A 17916-nucleotide genomic window follows, 5' to 3' on the forward strand; every position below is an offset into this window, starting at 1 on the left:
ATTCCTCTTGAATTCCATTGACCCTCATCTGGTGGCAATTTAATACTGGAAATTTTAGAAAGCTGGCACTCTGACAAATCAGCCATCTATAGAGACATAGGCATTAGCAACATCTATAGACTATGCAAAAGAGACAATCAGCCAGCCCAAATGAGAACAGAAAGACTCTAGCACAGGGGTGTCAAACTTGATTTCATTGAGGGCCGCATCATGGCTGTGTTTGACCTCAGGGGTGGGATGGGCATGGCCAGGGTGGGTGTGGACAGCTTGACATCACTCATATCGGGACTGCCTGTGGCAGCCTGAGTGCTCTGCTCTGCCTGTGAAAACAGACTCCTGAACTCCGTTTTTGGCCACAACGACCTCCTTCAGCCCTCTGCCAGTGAAAATGGAGCTCGGGCGGGAGTGTGTGTGCATGCGTCCCCATCAAGCTCTGTTTTTACTGGCAGAGGCACTGAGGGCTGGTCCTTCACTGTTTCCAGGATGGCCCTGTGGGCCAGATCTAAGCCCTTCATGGACCTGCTCTATCACCTCTCCACCAGTAACCAGGACTCAGATCACCATAGATCAAGATAAACTTCAGGCCAACCCCCCTGCCAAACAGCCATTAATAAACAAGCAAAGAATCTCCAAGACCACTCCCACCAACACTGACAGGGCAAATCACAGAATATAAACTGAAAGCAAACAGCACTCCTTACTGCACTGATGATGTTACCTAGTTAGGGTAATGAAACGTCTGCAAGAAAACAAGCTCAGAGAGCACCAAGGACCCCTCATTTCAACCCTGAGCTACAAATATTCTCATTTTTTAATATCTGCAGTGCACCTGAAAAAGGGCACATTGGGCAATAAGCCTATCCCCAGACAAGGCTGCCTGCCAAGCACCACTCATTCCCTCCATTTTTTCTAGCCCACTCTGAAGATACAAAAAGCGGGGAGGGTGGGGAAGCCCCTATTCCAAGCAAGCCCTGGAAGGGAGCAAAAGGGCCTCAGACCTGGCACCCAGAAAGCCCCCCACTCCATGACCCCAGGCACCAGGATAGCTTGTACAGATAGTCCTCAACTTACAACAGTTCATTTAATGATTGTTCAAGGTTTCAACAGCACTGAAAAAAGTAACTTATGACCTTTTTTTCACACTTAAGACCACTGCAGCATCCCTATGATCACATGGTCATAATTCAGACACTTGACATGGATTTATGATGGTTACGATGCCCCAAGGTCATGTGATCCCCTTTTGTGACCTTCTGACAAGCAAAGTCAATGGGAAAGCCAGATTCACCTGTTACTAATTGAACAACTGCAATAATTCACTTAACAACTGTGGCAAGAAAGTAAATTGGACAAAATTCACTGAACAACTGTCTCATTTAGCAACAGAAATTTTGGACTTAGTTTTTTTTTTTTTGAAAACAGTTTTATTAATTTTGACAACAAACAAAAACCCATAAAACATAAAAACATCATCCTTTCCTTTATGAGTTTACAGAGAGTGTATCGGTTGGTTTACCACTTTTTTTTGTGCATCCATTTCATACTCTCCATTGTAATTATGTTACATAATAGCTCATATTATCAATCAACAATTATATAGCCTGATATCATTATTAAACAATCATTTGACTATAATTTTATTAATTCATACTTTAGCGAGATAACTATAGTTTACTTAATTTATTTTATAGCAAATCATAAAGTCATAGCAAGTCTATCTTAATAAAATTTTATAAAGATAATATCATAGAAAAAAAGGAAATATGTATTCATTGTTTCCTAAGGTTCTAAATATTCTATCATTATATTTTATTATCTAACCATTGATAGAAAAGGTCCCAAACTTCATAAAATTGTTTATCTTCTTGTTCTCTAATTTCAAATGTCAACCTACTCATTTCAGCACATTCCAATATTTTCTTAATAATTTCTTCCTGTGATGGTATTTTCTCACTCTTCCAATTTTTGGGCTTAGTTGTGGTCATAAGTCAAGGACTACCTGTACTGGACTCTCCGGAGGTAGAGTCTTGGAAACACGAGTAAAGAATTTTAAGTACAGAGTTGTACTTCTCATGTCTAGATAAGAGGGGAAACCATCCCTATAAAAGCAAAGTATTGACTTGCACTAAGAATGTTGGATGTCTGTGCATTTTCTTACGCTGAATTTTCTTCCAATTTAGATGAAGAATGCGTATCTTCGAAATGTTTCTGTTTCAGTAACATTTCATATTCCTGTGTCACTGAATGGAACACAGATTTGGGATGCAACCTTGGACGTCCCTCAAGAGGTATTGTTGTGGCCCGATAGCAGCCAGCGGAGCTGGGTGGCAGACTCGGACAGTGAGGAGGTTGGGGGGGAACTTGGGCCAGTCCTGGAGTCTGAGGAAAGCTCTGGCGAGTGCTCTGCATCAGAGGCAGAAATGGAGCCAGGGCCATCTGACAGTTATCAGCTGCCTCCAGAGTCGGACATCAGTGAGGTAGGACAGCTGGAGCCTGTTCCCAGTGTGCGCATGTGCAGAACTGCCAGAAGAAGGGAACAGCTAAGGAACAAGAGCCAACTTGGGAATAAAGCCACAGGTGGATGGTGAATGGCCCCTCCCATAGGGAATAAAAGAGGAGCAAAGGAGGAGTGGGATTTTGCAGGAGACCATTAGTTCATTTGAAGACCAGTTCCTGCATTCTTTTTTTTTTTTAACAAATTTTATTCAGTTTTTCACATTAAAAACAAAAATCTCTTTTTAGTGGACAATGTATTTCCGGGTCATCACTTTTACATACAAATATGACAGCAATTATACATTCATATATGCATACTTAATTCTATTATACCTTTTCCATTCCAAATTTTGAGTAAGGAGAGAAACAAACACATTAATTCTAGCCTCTTTCATTAATCTCAGTCGAAACATCTTTTTGTTTCATTTCAATTATTTCAAATATAATCCTTTAATATTTATTTTAAAAATAAAGATAAACAATATGTGTTTGCCTAATAATAATAATAATAATAAAAGTTACCAATGTCTCTCCTTGCTTTTAATAGTCTATATTAACTTATTAATTTAGTTGGTTCTTTAGTCTGCCATATTCCCTTTCCATTACACATTCTTTTTATAAATTCTAGATTAATACGAATTTTAACACTAAAAAACAAACAAACAAACGAGTATAGGTTTCCCCCCTTTTACTGTTTTGAGTGTGACACCTCAATGATTAAAATATACCTTCAGATTGTTCCTTTCTTTTGTCCATCAGTTCCCTCAGATCATTTGTGTGCCCGGAGCAAACACTCCAGGATCCAAGGAATTTGTGAAGCAACTAAACAAGCAACCTGTTTTGGTAAGCATACCTGGTGCTCTTGCTGGCAAGTCTCCTTTGAAAAAGCAGATGGACTTGGGGGAATCTTGGTGGCCACATGGGCTGCCCACTGTGGTGACAAGAAATTAATAGTCTTAACATTCCTACAACCAGACTTGACAGTGTTCTTCTGTGTCTTCCAGGACTGCTCTGTAGCCACCTGTAAAACAATCACTTGCAATGTTCCATCCTTGGAATTCCGTCAACTTATTGAGTTCAAGATCAAAGGGGACATTGGCTTCAAGTGGTTTTCACAGGTATGGAGGCATCTGCTGGGTCTTTATTGGGTTAGACAGCAGGACAGGAAAACGCCTTTTGTGGTATAATAATAATAACACACCATCACACATATAGAAAAGCAACTACATTTTAGGACATGTTTGCATAAGGGCGTTTCCACATATGCATTGACTTCAGTACCATATGTATTCCCTAATTTTGCACACAGCATTGACCTCAATCTGTCCCATGATAGAGAAACACAGGTGTTTCTTGGTTCTCATTTTCATGTGGACTTCATCTTTCCATTGAGCTGACCGGTGCTGCCTCTACCTAGCCTGTGATACAAAAATGTGGATGGCTTTTAGTTCTCATCTTCATTTTTCCTTCATTATGTTGACTATTTGTGGCGAGGCAACAAAAGATAAAAGCAACTGGCCAATACATAGAAGTGGTGGAGCCTACCATCAAAGCAATAAGAAAGGATGAAGTGAAAATACCACAATACCATCACTTCAAGCAGAAAAGGAGTCTTGGGAAGCTGGGGGTTAGGACAAAGCTAGTGGGAAATTGTCTAGTTCTCAGCTCCAAAAGAAATCCTGTAAAATTGTCTTTCCTACGGAGGAACTGCTGAGCCAAACGTTCTTTAGCTTAGATTGAGGAGACCAAGAGAAATGCCAAAACAGCATGGGGACATAGGAGCACAATGCTGATTTCAGACCAAAAGCCCCTGTATATGGAATAGCTCTGCAATATATAATAGTGAAAACTGTCCCACAGTTTCATTATCACCTTCAACAAATGATAATTCATAGGATTCTTCCATATATATTTTGTTGCTGGATGGGATTTGGCCCATGAAGATAGGCCAATGGCCACTGGCAAGTCTATGTCCATAAGTAACATTTCTATTAACATCAGTACAGGTAATCCTCGATTTAGAACAGTTTGTTTAGTGACTGTTTGAAGTTACAACAGCACTGAGAAAAGTGAGTTATGACCACTTTTTACACTTATGACTGTTGCAGCATCCCCCATGATCATGTGATGAAAATTCAGACATTTGGCCACTGATTCATATTTATGACAGTTGCAGTGCCCCAGGGGTCATGGGATCCCCTTTTGCAACCTTCTGACCAGCAGACGTCAATGGGGAAGCCAGATTCACTTAACAAACATGTTAGTGACTTAAAAACTGCAGTGATTCACTTAACGAGTGTGGCAAGAAAGTTGTAAAATGGGGCAAAAGTCACTTGACAAGTGTCTTGCTTAGCATTGGAAATTTTGGGCTCAGTGATGGTTGTAAGTCAAGGACTACCTTTAATTCTTAGCCTTCCCTCTCTTGGTACAACCTTTCAAGCAACCTAACTCTCCACTTCTGAGGCTGTTTATATCTTTTTTCAGATCCAGCAGAATAAGGTGACTTTGGTGAGCTCCGCCCAAATTTCTTATGACAAGAGCAAATACAAGCAGATAGAAGAATTCATGAAAAGCCAGGTAATGATTCCCCTCCTCTAAGGAATAACTAAAGAAGTGAACCTAGTGGAAATTTTGAGTAGTTCTAGAGAACCAGCAAATACCACTTCTGACTGGCCCCACCCCCATCTATTCTCTGCCTCCCGAGTCCCAGCTGATTGGCTTGGTCTTCTTTTGTTGCACAGGAGAACAGAGCTGGAAAGCAGGTTAGTGGGGTGGGGAGGGAATGGGGATTTTGCAGTATCCTTCCCCTGCCACTCTCGCCAAGTAATGCCCAAAGAACCGGTAGTAAAAAATTTTTGAATCCCACCAAGATTGTCATCAGAACTTCTGGCTCCAACGGAAGATAAGCACAGTATGAAGAAAGGAAGTTGTGACCAAAGGATTGTGATTTCCCTTGTATGATCCAGTCCTTCCATTCTTCTAGGCGAAGACCACCGTGGAGTTCTTTAAAGACTACAACTACCTGCCCATCATTATTGGCAGCTGTCTGGTTGGTCTGGTACTCCTTGTTCTGATTGTAGCAATTCTGTATAAGGTAAGCCCTGAGAGAGCAAACGGCCTGCAGTAAACATTTTAGTAACCCACTTCCATCCTAGTTATGTTATCAGCCTTCCCAGATAGATGGGACAGGAAACATGAGCAGATAAAACAATTCTACTTTGTTGTAAGACTACATTAACAGAAGATTGCAAGTTTGGGTACAAATCTCCCATTGTCTTTTTTATAGCCAGAGAAAATAGGGAGAATTGAACTCTTCCTTTACCCATTACACAACCTCAGGCTATATCATTTCTTATCTAACTGTTGCGTAGGTAGCATCTTAACTTTTCTCCCCATCTCCAAAAGTCATTCCCGCATTTACCTTTATATTATGAGACAATATATCAAGTTATTGCTTTTCTCAAATGAAAGTGGTTCTGCTAAAGCCAAGAGGGAGAGAGGTGCCTGAAACAGAGGAGAAAAATCTACGAATAAAGTGAAGGGTGTCCATTATTGTCCATCCTTCAGTCTTACAATAAACCAATTTGTCTATGGAGATTCAGAATCATCTAAGTCATAATTGACCCAAAGATACTTTTCCAAAAGGCAACTGGGTTTCTTTGGTTTTTTAACTCCCTTGAAAATATTTTGCTTCTCGTCCAAGAAGTTTCTTCAGTTCTGACTGAATGGCGGTGGGGAATGGAAGGATTTATTTATTTTATGGTGTCAGAAGAACACCAACACTGACATCCCCTAAAACTCAGCTGAAGGTGTTACCTAGCCTGGTAATGAAACACTCGGAAACCAACCCACAAGCTGGAAGAATGAACCTTCTCCCTCAATCCTTCCAGTCCATACCATTCTGTCAGAACTGAAGAAGCTTCTTGGATGAGAAGCAAAAGTTGCCATCTGTCAGAAATGGGGTAGGGCAGGAGTAGTCAACCTTTTTATACCTACCACCCACTTTTGTATCTCTGTTAGTAGTAAATGTTTTCTCTAACCGCTCACTGGTTCCACAGTAATGGTGATTTATAAAGTAGGGGACTACTGCCCACCATGAAAGCTGGAACGCCCACTAGTGGGTAGTAGGGACCAGGTTGACTACCACTGGTGTAGGGTTTCCTGCTTGGGTGGAGGGTTGGACTAAATGACTTACAAGGTCCCTTCCAACTCTGTTAACCTGTAAAGACATTTTCAAGGAAGAAATCAAGGAATTCCAGTTGCCATTTTGAAAACCATCTTGAGAATGAACCAACTGGTTTGTGGACTCCTCTAGATTGGACACCTTTTCAGACTGCGTATCTATCTAATTTGCCACCATTATTGCTCAATGCTAAACTGAATTTTCTTTTCTTTTTTTCCTTCCAGCTTGGATTCTTCAAAAGACAGTACAAACTGATGATAGATGAGGCACATAATGAGGTGGCTGAAGGTCCACCAGAAACCAGCACCCCTTCTGATGCTACCAAAGGATAAATGTCTATGGAGAATCTCAATCATCCAGGTCATGGTTGTCCCAAAGGTGCTTTTTCAAAAGTCAACTGGACTTTCTTTGTTTTTGCCTGGAGACATTTTGCTTTTCACCCAAGAAGCTTCTTCAGTTCTAAATGAATCAGAAATTGAGAATCAACAATAGAATTAGACCAGACTAGAGTAGAGTAGAGTAGAGAGGAGGGAAGGGGAAGGGATTCATGGAGAGGAGAGGGGGAGAGAAATGTTCAACAGAGTGAGAGGTGGGGAAGGGAGAACTATCTTGGATGAGAAGCAGAAAAGTCTTCAAGCAAAAACAAAGTAAGTCCAATTGCCTTTTGAAAAAGCACCTTTGGGGCTACCAAAGGATAATCAATGGCACCAAAAAAAGTGACATGACAATTTTTCACACTCACAACCATTGCAGTATCCCCCATATTTACACGATCAAAATCAGACACTTGGCAATTCATATTTATGACGGTTGCAATACCCCGGGGTCATGTGATCACTTTTTCTGAACTTCTGATAAGCAAAATCAATAGGGAAGCCAGATTCACTTAACAACTATGTTACTAACTTAACAACTGCAGTGATTCACTTAATAACTGTGGTCAGAAAGGTCATGAAATGGGCCAAAATTCATGTAAGAACTGTCTCACTTAGGAACAGAAATTTTGGGCTCCATTGTGGTCGTAAGTCAAAGACTACCCATACATAAGGAGCATGTTGATGAAAACTTTCAGTAATTCCAGGTAGAGTTGTTTGGAAGTTGAGTAAGGGCAATTGGATTTGTTTTCTTGTTGGTTCAAAATGTTTGTTGCTGTTCTTCAGTTTTAGCAAATTGGTTGGGGTGACCGTATTATGTGTTCTAAGGTAAAGGATTTAGGAGCTGGAACATTTACTTCCCAACAACTCTCTGACTTCTCACCCAACAAGCCTATCCAGATGAGGAGAGAAAATGACACCTTTCTGGAGACACCTTTCCTCTAACTCAGAGGTCCCCAACACCCAGTCCATGGACCAACACCAGTCCATGGCATGCCAGAAACCGGGCCCTACAAATAAGTGAAGCTCCATCCACAGGATGCTGGTAGCACAAGAAACCAGGTCCACAGAAAAACCTCTCTCCATGGAACCGGTCCCTGGTGCCCAACAGATTGAGGGGGGCCCACTGGCCTACCCACCTTGCTCCAACCAAGGAAACTACTTGGACTAGCAATGAAACATTTTGAACCAATTAAAAAAAAAAGATATCCAGTTGCCACGATTCAATAAAATATAAAAGATATAAAAGGAGATTTAATGGAAGTATAAAGCATGCTAGGAAACACACCTATTCTGATATTTGATGTATATGGTCGTGATGAGAAACATCACACAGCTGTAGGTTCTTAGTGAATGAAGAACATACAAATGTATGAACGAAATATTGTATTATTGGTCACATTCTTTTGCATGCATGTGTTTTGTGAGAAAATAGGCATATTGTTGCTCAACGGTTGGATGGGCGGCATATAAATTTCATAAAGAAATAAAGAAATTTGTGGATTGATCCTGGTGAAGAGCAAAATCAAACTTACACTAAAGAAAGGACAAAATTTATGGGTAGTCAAAGGCAGGGGTGGGATTCTACTGGTTCGGACTGGTTCGGATGAACCAGATGTTACATTTGAATCTGGTTTGCCGAACTGGTATTTGAACCGACCAGATGGCCCCACCCACTCTTCCCCTTCCAGGAGTCTCCATGAGGCCATTTTTGATGCAGGTAAGTGCAGGGTCCACGTGGAGGCTTTGTGAGGGAGAAAAAACGGCCCTCTTGGAACTACCAGAAATCGCGGAACAGGCCTGTTTCCAGCTTCTGGAGAGCCTTCGGAGCCCAGAGGCTGTTTTTGCCCTCCCTGAGGCAAGCCTCTGGACCCTCGGGAAGGTGAAAAATGCCCTCCCAGAAGTACCAGTAGGCCATGCCCACCCACAACTGGGCAGCAACCCGGTTGCTGGGATTTTTGAATCCCACCCCTGGTCAAAGGCCTGAGATCATTGGCACGAGTGACACCACTGCTTTTTTTTCCACTCTAGGACAGGACAATGGGTTAACCTCACTTTGCCTCTCTCCTATTAGACATCTGAAGGACAGTAGATTTGATGCCTTTTCTTCTCTGCCTTTGTGATCAAAAGAAGTAAATAAAAATGGGCTTTGTAATGGTTTGCAAAGAATCAGTACGTGGAAACAAAATAAAAATGAAAATGGCCCGAAGCCCTAGCATTTTCAGTAGCAAACAAGTTTTGGTTGAAAGGGATTTTGCATCTCTTTCAGCAGTACCTGGATAAGTGCTTGTTTGTACTTAAAATCTGGACGTTTAGTAGCACTATCCACAAACTCGTTTGAAATAAAAGGAAGGCAATATGTTCAGTGAAATGCGCTTTATTGACTCCAGAGATAGACACCTGTCTCAAAGATGTGTTGAACAGCTGTAACTCTTTCTTCTCACTAAGAGAGAGGAAGCCAGTAAGAAGAAGAAGGTTAAGGGGCTCTCAGTGATGGCTGCCCACATCTTCGTAGCCAGTGGGTAGAGCGTTGGTGTGGGGATTGTGAAAGAAAGTGTGATTTCCATCGCCCCATGGATAAGCCTAAAATAAATAAGATAAAAAGGGAATACAGAAAGAAAGCTCACTGAGGAGACACATCAGGATGGCTATGGAGGGGAGGTCAGAAAAGTTAAGATGGTAGCCTTGACGACATGATGGGAGTCCCACCCCTTTTTAATATATGCCATGCATCATGTGATGAATATTTTAAAAGGGGGTGGGGCTTCAATTGTGGGCCATGGCCGCCATCTTGAGGTTGTTGTTTTTTTATAATCCCTTATGAACATTGTTCCACACACCCACCAACTTTCACTTGCCTCTGGATCTTAATATAGATGATTATTTCCCCTTATGAACAACTGCTTAACTATCAATACCTCAGCTGAAAACCCACCACAACATAGCAAGCAATTAAATACTGCCAGTCCTTGAATTACATCCAGTGAGCATTCGAAGTTACCATAGCACTGAAAAAAGTGACTTACAGTATGATAGTTTTTTTCAAAATTACAACCGTTTAGCATCCCCTGGTCAACAAAATCAAAATTCAGGAACTTGGCATCATGTATTTATGACCTGGGGTCAGGTGACCATTTCCAACCTTCCCAGCTGACTTCCAACAAGCAAAGTCAATGGAGGAAGCCAGATTTGCTTAATGACCACGATTCGCTTAACAACTGTGGCAAAAAAGATGATAAAATGGGGCAAAACTCACTTAGCTACTGTTGTATTTAGCATTCTGGGCTCAATTGTGACCCTAAATCAAGAACTATCTGTGTATGAAAATTCAGCTCACCCAGAAAAATAAAAGAGCTACTCAATTAATACCATAAAAAAAATTGGGGTCCCTTGTGAGCAGAGCTTCAGACGATGAAGCTTTAGGGCCAAAAGGTGGTCACCATCCTAATTTTGGAGGACTGGAAGATTAAGGGAGAAGATCTACTACTGGCAGTACTATTAGCTTCAGAAGGAAGAAGTCCTTCACGAATCCAGTGTGAAAAGCCTTACCACTTTGATTCCCTCTCCTGCTACATTTTTACCTTTGTCCGAATCCTCAGGTGGGGATATGCAATGAACTCAGGACGTTCATGGGGGTGATCTCTCTTTATCAGCTGCACATTCAGCCAGCAGATGCCTACTGCAGGAAGTGCCACCACAAAGCTCAAAATCTTCCATAACCTAGCTGATATGCAAAAGGGAAAAACAAAATAACCAACAGTGCAGGACAGAGAATAATTAGATGAGTGCTAAGTTGTATATAAAAAAATAAGATCTGTGTTCTTTTGGTTAACAGAGGAGTCTTAGTGGACAACAAGTTAAATAGGAGCCAATAGTCTTTGGAGACAGCCAAAAAACCCAATGTAATCCTAAAGTGCATTAACAGAGGAATTCAATCAAGATCAAGTGAGGTACTAATACCCCTCAATAAAGCCTTAGTAAGACCACACCTAAAATACTGCATCCGGTTTATTTATTTTATTTTACTTTATTTGGTTTGTCAATTGCTTACAAGATAATAGGTATAAGTAAAAACATAGTTATGAATACGGCCTTCGTCGTCCCCTCTCTCAGCCCAAGTCCTCTTTGTCAAGAAGAAGACAGGAGACTTACATTTGTGCTGTGATTACCGTCGACTACACGCCCTCACGGTGCGGAATAGCTACCCCTTGCTGCTCATTCCGGAGTTGTTAGAGAGGTTGAGGGAGGCCACTATCTTCACCAAGCTCACTCTTTGACGGGCCTACAACCTGGTGTGGATGCGAGAGGGGGACAAATGGAAAACGGCATTTGGCAACCAATACGGCCATTTTGAGTACACGGTGATGCCGTTTGGGTTGACCAATGCCCCTGCAGTCATCCAGCACCTGATGAATGATGTGTTTTGGGATATGTTAGATTGGTTCGTAGTGGTGTACCTGGATGATATTCTGATCTATTCCGGGTCCAGGGACAGCCACTTTCAACATGTTTGTCTGGTCTTGCAATGCCTTCGAGCGCACCACCTTTATGCGAAGCTAGAGAAATGTCTCTTCTTCCAGACTTCATCCCAGGTTTTGCCAAGCTGACAGGTCCAATAACCCAGCTCCTTCAAAAGATGGTCCCGTTCCAGTGGGCCCCCCGACAGCAACAGGCTTTTGAGGCCCTCAAGAATGCCTTCATCACAGAACCTGTCCTGAAGCACCCTGATCCGCATCGTCCTTTTGTGGTGGAAACGAATGTATCCAACATGGCTATTGGGGCGGTGCTGTTGCAAGCCCCGGTGGATAGCGCCGCTCTTTTTCCCTGTGCTTATTATTCCCAAAAACTCACTCTTTCTGAATGCAACTACACCATCTGGGAAAAAGAGTTGCTGGCTATCAAGGCTGCGTTTGAGGCTTGGTGACATCATCTCGAGGGGGCCCAACACAAGGTGGAGGTCCGGACGGACCATCGGAATTTAGAACACTTGTCAACAGCGAGAAAGTTGAACCAGCGGCATATCCGGTGGTCGTTGTTTTTTGCCCGGTTCAATTTTTTTGTGACCTATATCCCCAGTGGTCACAATTGGAGGGCGGACTGCAAATCTGAGTACCTTTGCCCCGAGGACCCCCTTCCTCTGCGGACGGTGCTGCCAGCAGAATCCTTGGTCACAGTCCAGGAACCGGTGGACTTGCGGACTCAGGTGCAAGAGGCACAGTGCCTAGACATTTGGTTGCAGCAGAGGATGGGGGAGATTGGACCTGAATTCCTATGGACTTTGGAGGAGGGTTTACTCAAGCATCGGGGCTGGTTGTACATACCCACAGGGCCGCTTCGAGCCCTTATTATGACTCAGTGTCATGACAATCCTGCAGCCAGCCATTTTGGGTTTTTAAAGACCCTCCATCTTGTAACACCGACTTTTTGGTGGCCTTGAGTACGGCATGATGTCCACGCCTATGTCACGTCCTGTGTACCGTGCAGGCAAGCAAAAACCATGATGGGTGCACCTCCGCTGGCTGTAGGAGACCATGTGTGGTTATCCACAAAACATCTTCAGGTCGACCACCTGATAAAGAAGCTGGACCATTGGTTCATCGGCCCATTTCCCATCGAGGCGGTCATCAATCCCGTAGACTATTGACTGACTCTACCACACTCCATGTGAATTCATCCAGTCTTCCACCATTCCCTTTTGGTCCCTGATGCCCCTTCATGTTATCTCCGACATCCCATAGCTGTTGATCCACCACCTGTACCCAGTGAAGATGGCACAGTTGAAGGCAAGGTGGCCAGCATTAGGGATTCCCGCTGGCTGAAAGGGCAGTTCCAGTATTTGATCGAGACGCAGGGGGATGGGCCAGAGGCCCTCTCCTGGGTGGATGCTTCCATGATCCACACCCCGGACCTTATATGGATGTTCCATGACCATTTCCCCTTGCGACCACATCCTGACCGTCAGACTTGGGGGAAGGGCCCTTCAGTGGGGGATAGTGCTGTGGCCCTGATTCCTGAGCTTATGCTGTCAGAGAAAGAAGACCTGGAAGATGAGGAGGAGGAACTGGGAATGCCTTCCTCCCCAGGGCCTTTCTCTCTGGCAATGCCTTCCTCCCTGATAATGCCTCAGGTTTCATCAGACAACCGAGAGGAACAGCCTGAGATTAATCAGGAGGAAGGCATATCGGAGCAGCCCCTGACAGGGAGTAAAGAGGAAGAGTGTTGGCTTGATCCTAAGGAGCGTCGTAGGGAAAAAGGTGAGCAGCAACGTAGGAGGCGTGGGAGGGTCAGAGAGTGAGTTGAGTCATTAAGCCACACCCCACAGGGGATAAAAGTGGGCTGGAACTTTGTACGGGACAAAGTTTAATCTTACTGCAGATTTTTTTTGTGAATGATTTTTTGTGGACTGCCTTGTAATTTTCTGTGAGTAGATTTTTATTTGTTATCAGTTCAGACTTGGCAGGCAGAGCATGTTGAAATGCCAAGGATATTATCAGTTCCAAAGAATTAACTCTGTGAAGTCCGAGCCAGCTTGCCTGCCTGTGTTTGTGTGAGTTTGTATTCTTTCATCTTTTGGGAAAGAAGAAAAGTGAGACAGAACATGTATGTATGTATGTATGTACGTATGTATGTATGGTATTCAGCTTTGTTTGGGTATTTTCCCATGTCATTATAGTTGTGCTTTTAAAGTTGTAGCAACATTTCGGCAAAATCTCATCTGTCCTCATCAGGCTTCTGTATTGTGTTCGTCTGTGAGTCAGATTTTCACAGCCATTTCTGTTTTAAATTTGGGGCTAGCCTATTGCTGTGTCAGGATGGTTTTTTCTTCATCCTAATTGGTTGGGAGTCTTGGTCTGTGTTTATTGGTCTTGGAGTTTGCTGTGTTCTGCTTGATTGGTGTTTCTAATATCTTCTGTCTGTTTTGTGGCTTTTTTTTTGTCTTGATTGGCTAGCCATTATAGAAAACCCCAGCTACAGAATTATCAGAGAAGCCACAGAGATTGAAAAAAGACCTGAAAGCATAAATAGAAGGGATGATTCCAGCAGACTGTCAATAATTTGGAAGCCTGCACTCTCAAACAAAAAAGATCTCCACATCACAAACCAGCCAAACACCTGGGCACAAACAGATCCCCCCTGATACCTCCAGCTCAAACACACCCCAACCAGGCACCCAGATGAAATCTAGCTTCCTAATAAATGATCACTGTCCATTTACTCGGAGCCAAGCCACACTAAAAGCCTCCAATATAGGAAACACAATGTTCCCAACCAATCAGGATGAAGAAAAAACCATTCTGGCACAGTGTAGGCTAGCACCAAATTTAAAACAGAAACGGCTGTGAAAGTCTGACTCACAGACGAACACTATACAGAAGCCTGATGATGGCGGATGAGATTCTGCCGAAACGTTGCTACAACTTTAAAAGCACAACTATAATGACATGGGAAAATTCCCGAACAAAGCTGAATACCATATATATAAATACCAGCGAAAACTTAAGAAAACAAATATATAGATATGGATATGGATATAGATATAGATATACATACACACACACACACACACACACACACACACACACACACACACACATATATATATATAAAACAGATCACCACATTATAAAATAGCTGTTGAGATTCTAGAAAGAGTGCAGAGAATAGCAACCAGGATGATTAGGGGACTGGAGGCTAAAACATACAATGAACGTTTGCAGGAACTGGGCTTGGCTAGTCTAGTAAAGAGAAGGACCAGGGGAGACATGATAGCAGTCTTCCAATATTTGAGGGGCTGCCACAGAGAGGAAGGGGTCAAGCTATTTTCCAAAGCACTGAAGGTCAGACAAGGAATAATGGATGGAAGTTGATCAAGGAGAGATTCAACCTGGAAATTAGGAGAAATTTTCTGACAGTGAGAACAATCCACCATCTGAAGGCTTGCCTTCAGATGTTGTGGGAGTTCATCACTGGACGTTTTCAAGAAGAGACTGAACTGCCATCTGTCAGAAATGGTGTAAGGTCTCCTGCTGGGGCAGAGGGTTGGATTAAATGACTTACAAGGTCCCTTCCAATTCTATTATTCTGTTATTCTGTTCTGTTAGCAGCCTCCTAGTGTAACTTCAAGTCACTAACATTTTTGCTTCTGAGGAAACCAGCTAGGGATATTATCAAGGTCGTTTCTGCTGTCTTCCCTCCACCTTTTTTTTTTTTGTGGGACAATACATCAAAAGCCAAAATGCTTTCTCAGAAGACAAATGCTAGGCAAAGCAATCAATGCTGCATTCTAGTTAATCTTAAAAATGCTTAATCATTAGATAATTAAAATGTATTTCACTGGAAACACTCTCATCGGCATCTATCAGCGTAACCCTTTTATATTGCAGGATTACAGCTTGTTTATTCATAGTAAGATTAAGATTCATTTTCTACTTTTTTCTTTTATGTAGTCATCTATTTTCTTCTTTAAATCTTAAAATATATTTAAATGAAATAAAAGGCAATGACCTCTGTAAAACGTTGGCAGAAGAGGGGGGAACCAAGTTTGGGAAGCAGAGGACAATTTGTTATATAGGACATAATGGACCGATCCGAAGGAAAATAAAGGATTTTTCAGCATTAGTTTAAAAGTGCATATTGTTTCTCCTTAAATGAAAAGCACTAATGAAACAGGGATGTGTTTCCTTGAAAAAGGTACACCATTTTTCCATTACTATTATTTTGTACATCAAGAAACAACACAAGTAACCAACAAATCTCATTTTGATGTTTGTGGGAAATTCAACCTCCAACCAGGTATCAAGGAATCTTTAAATATCAGCCCTCCCTATTTTAGATTTCCCCCCTATTCTTCCTTCTTCCTTCTGCTGTTCCCAGGTATTGTTGGAGCTATTGTCAATGTAGGTAGTACTAACAGTAGTAGTCTGCTAAATAGTAATTACTGAGTTCACTTACCACTAGATCCTTCTTCATGGCCAGCTGCTGCTGTAGCAAAATTCCTTGTCTGACCCACCAGTTGAGCAGTTCTCCATCTGGGAATCATCCTGGAAACACAGAGCTCCAAGGACTTTTGTCTGGCAGTTGATGTCTCTAATGGAGACCTTGAATCCTTCCCTGTGGCTGGTCACTGTCTTTGCTGGGTCAAGGCCTTCCTGTCCAATTGCTCTTTCACTCACACTGCTCCCTCCTCCTTGGACCTGACAGTTGTGTTCATCTGATCCTCTTTGGCCAATGAAGTTATAAGAGAAACCCAACCCAGCTTGGAGCTTCTATCGCAAGACTGACACCCAACCCAGGACGAAGAGCCAACTTCTCACTTAGATTGGCATGAGACCTGGGAACTAACAATCCTCCCCTCCCTACAGTGGATTTCATGGTCTATTTATAAGCCAAGCAAAAACCAAATGCAGAAAGTCCAGGTTCCAAAGAGAGCGACAAGGGAGGTATTATTAGAGCAAGCGCTTAAAGTGTTCTAGTAGATGATGAGTGAATTTTCGGCCTGTTGCAAGCAAAGACTGATATGTGCTCATAGGAGTTTTATACAACCGGTCCTTGACAATGGCACCAAATAAAGTGATTTTACCATTTTTTACAGTTATAATCTTTGCAGCATCCCCACGGTCATGCGATCAAAATTCAGATGCTTGGCAACTGGTTCATATTTATGATGGTTGCAGCATCCTGGGGTCAATGGGGAAGCCTGATTCACTTAACAACCAGACTACTAACTTAACAACTTTAGTGATTCACTTAACCATTGTGGTAAGAAATGTTGTAAAAACGAGTCAAAACTCACTTCATAAAGGTCTCACATGATTACAGAAACGCTGAGCTCAATTGCAGTTGTAAGTGAAGGTCTATCTGTGTAGGTGGAAAATTGAAAAGCTCTCAGTCCACCTGGCTGATGAATTCTGGGAGCTGAAGTCAACATAACTTAAAGCTGCCAAGATTGAGAAACTCTGTTCCAGGTGGCTGATTTGGGTTGATAATTCTGGATATGAATGAATGTGGTATGAATGGTATAAGATCTTCTACCATGGGCAGGGGGTTAGACTAGAAGACCTCCAAAGTGCCTTCCAATCTAATGATTCTATGTTCTATGAGGCATTTAGGATAGAGTTGAGACTGCTTTGTTTGTGGCCCAAATCATCTCCAGGAGAATTTGCACCACACAGAATAACTAACTGGCTTTCTTTTTTTTCCCTAAGAAAAAATGCTTCTTTTGGTCTTTTCCTATTTTTCTTATTTACAAGCAGGAGAATATCCCCTTAATACAGTGTCTCCTCCATTCAACCCCAAATAGTTACATAGATGTTTAATGAAATCTTCCATGTTGTTACCATTTCAAAAGGTTGTCTGGGAAATTAGAAAGCTGTCCACCACAAATCCAAAAATGCTTGCCTCCAGCAATGCAAGCTGATTGCAAGAAATAAAGTTAACTCTCTGAATTGCCTCATCTGTGCAGCTTGCTAACTTAAGAGGCCACTGTTGTGTTCTGCTGACCCCTGGGGGAACAATGTGGTTTCACCCCATGGCATCAAATAGGGGTCTCCAAACTTGGCAACTTTAAGACTTCCAGAATTCTGGACGCTGAAATCCACAAATCTTAAAGTTGCCAAGTTTGGAGACTCCTAAAAAGCAACTGTGATAAGAAGCTGTTGATTGGAGAGGGAGGGAGGGGTTGACCCTGGTTGGTAGGATGAAGCACAAATTGGGAAGGGAGGCAGAGACCCCATTTCTTCCATCTTGAAACTTTTCAACTCATTTGTTTAGCAACTGTTTGAAATTATCACAGCACTGAAGAAAGTGACGAAACTGGTCCTCGCACTTAGATAGATACAGAATAACAGTGTTGGAAGGGATCTT

At 42.3% G+C, this 17916-nt stretch overlaps 2 protein-coding genes across 2 annotated transcripts in view; one reads left to right on the forward strand and one right to left on the reverse strand.

Annotated features, from left to right (window-relative positions):
• Positions 1–8560, forward strand: part of ITGAX (integrin subunit alpha X) — a 46770-nt gene extending 38210 nt beyond the window's left edge. Inside the window, exons 25-30 of the mRNA XM_087918239.1 lie at positions 2181–2288; positions 3256–3339; positions 3501–3614; positions 4981–5073; positions 5480–5590; positions 6904–8560. Coding sequence (XP_087774365.1) covers positions 2181–2288; positions 3256–3339; positions 3501–3614; positions 4981–5073; positions 5480–5590; positions 6904–7011 — 618 coding nt within the window. The 3' untranslated portion in view covers positions 7012–8560. The remainder of the gene's footprint in view (positions 1–2180; positions 2289–3255; positions 3340–3500; positions 3615–4980; positions 5074–5479; positions 5591–6903) is intronic.
• Positions 8561–9414: 854 nt separating this feature from the next.
• Positions 9415–16258, reverse strand: COX6A2 (cytochrome c oxidase subunit 6A2). Its single transcript, XM_026712013.2, has 3 exons — positions 16006–16258; positions 10635–10777; positions 9415–9636 (listed from the first exon to the last, which is right to left on the reverse strand). The coding sequence occupies exons 1-3, from the start codon at positions 16091–16093 to the stop codon at positions 9541–9543; spliced, it is 327 nt and encodes a 108-aa protein (XP_026567798.1). The 5' UTR covers positions 16094–16258; the 3' UTR covers positions 9415–9540.
• Between the last annotated feature and the right edge of the window lie 1658 nt (positions 16259–17916).

Source organism: Pseudonaja textilis, chromosome Z (assembly GCF_049901715.1).
Source record: "Pseudonaja textilis isolate UNSWEBS1 chromosome Z, rPseTex1.2, whole genome shotgun sequence".
In the NCBI taxonomy this organism is placed as follows: Eukaryota; Metazoa; Chordata; class Lepidosauria; order Squamata; family Elapidae; genus Pseudonaja; species Pseudonaja textilis.

What these genes read in the sequence shown, in the direction of transcription:
- COX6A2 (XM_026712013.2), bottom strand. Translation starts at nt 16,093, where the DNA reads ATGATTCCCAGATGGAGAACTGCTCAACTGGTGGGTCAGACAAGGAAT. An exon ending in CCATGAAGAAGGATCTAGTG is followed by an intron (nt 10,778 to 16,005) that starts GTAAGTGAACTC and finishes TTTGCATATCAG; the next exon opens with CTAGGTTATGGAAGATTTTG. An exon ending in ACCTGAGGATTCGGACAAAG is followed by an intron (nt 9,637 to 10,634) that starts GTAAAAATGTAG and finishes TATTTATTTTAG; the next exon opens with GCTTATCCATGGGGCGATGG.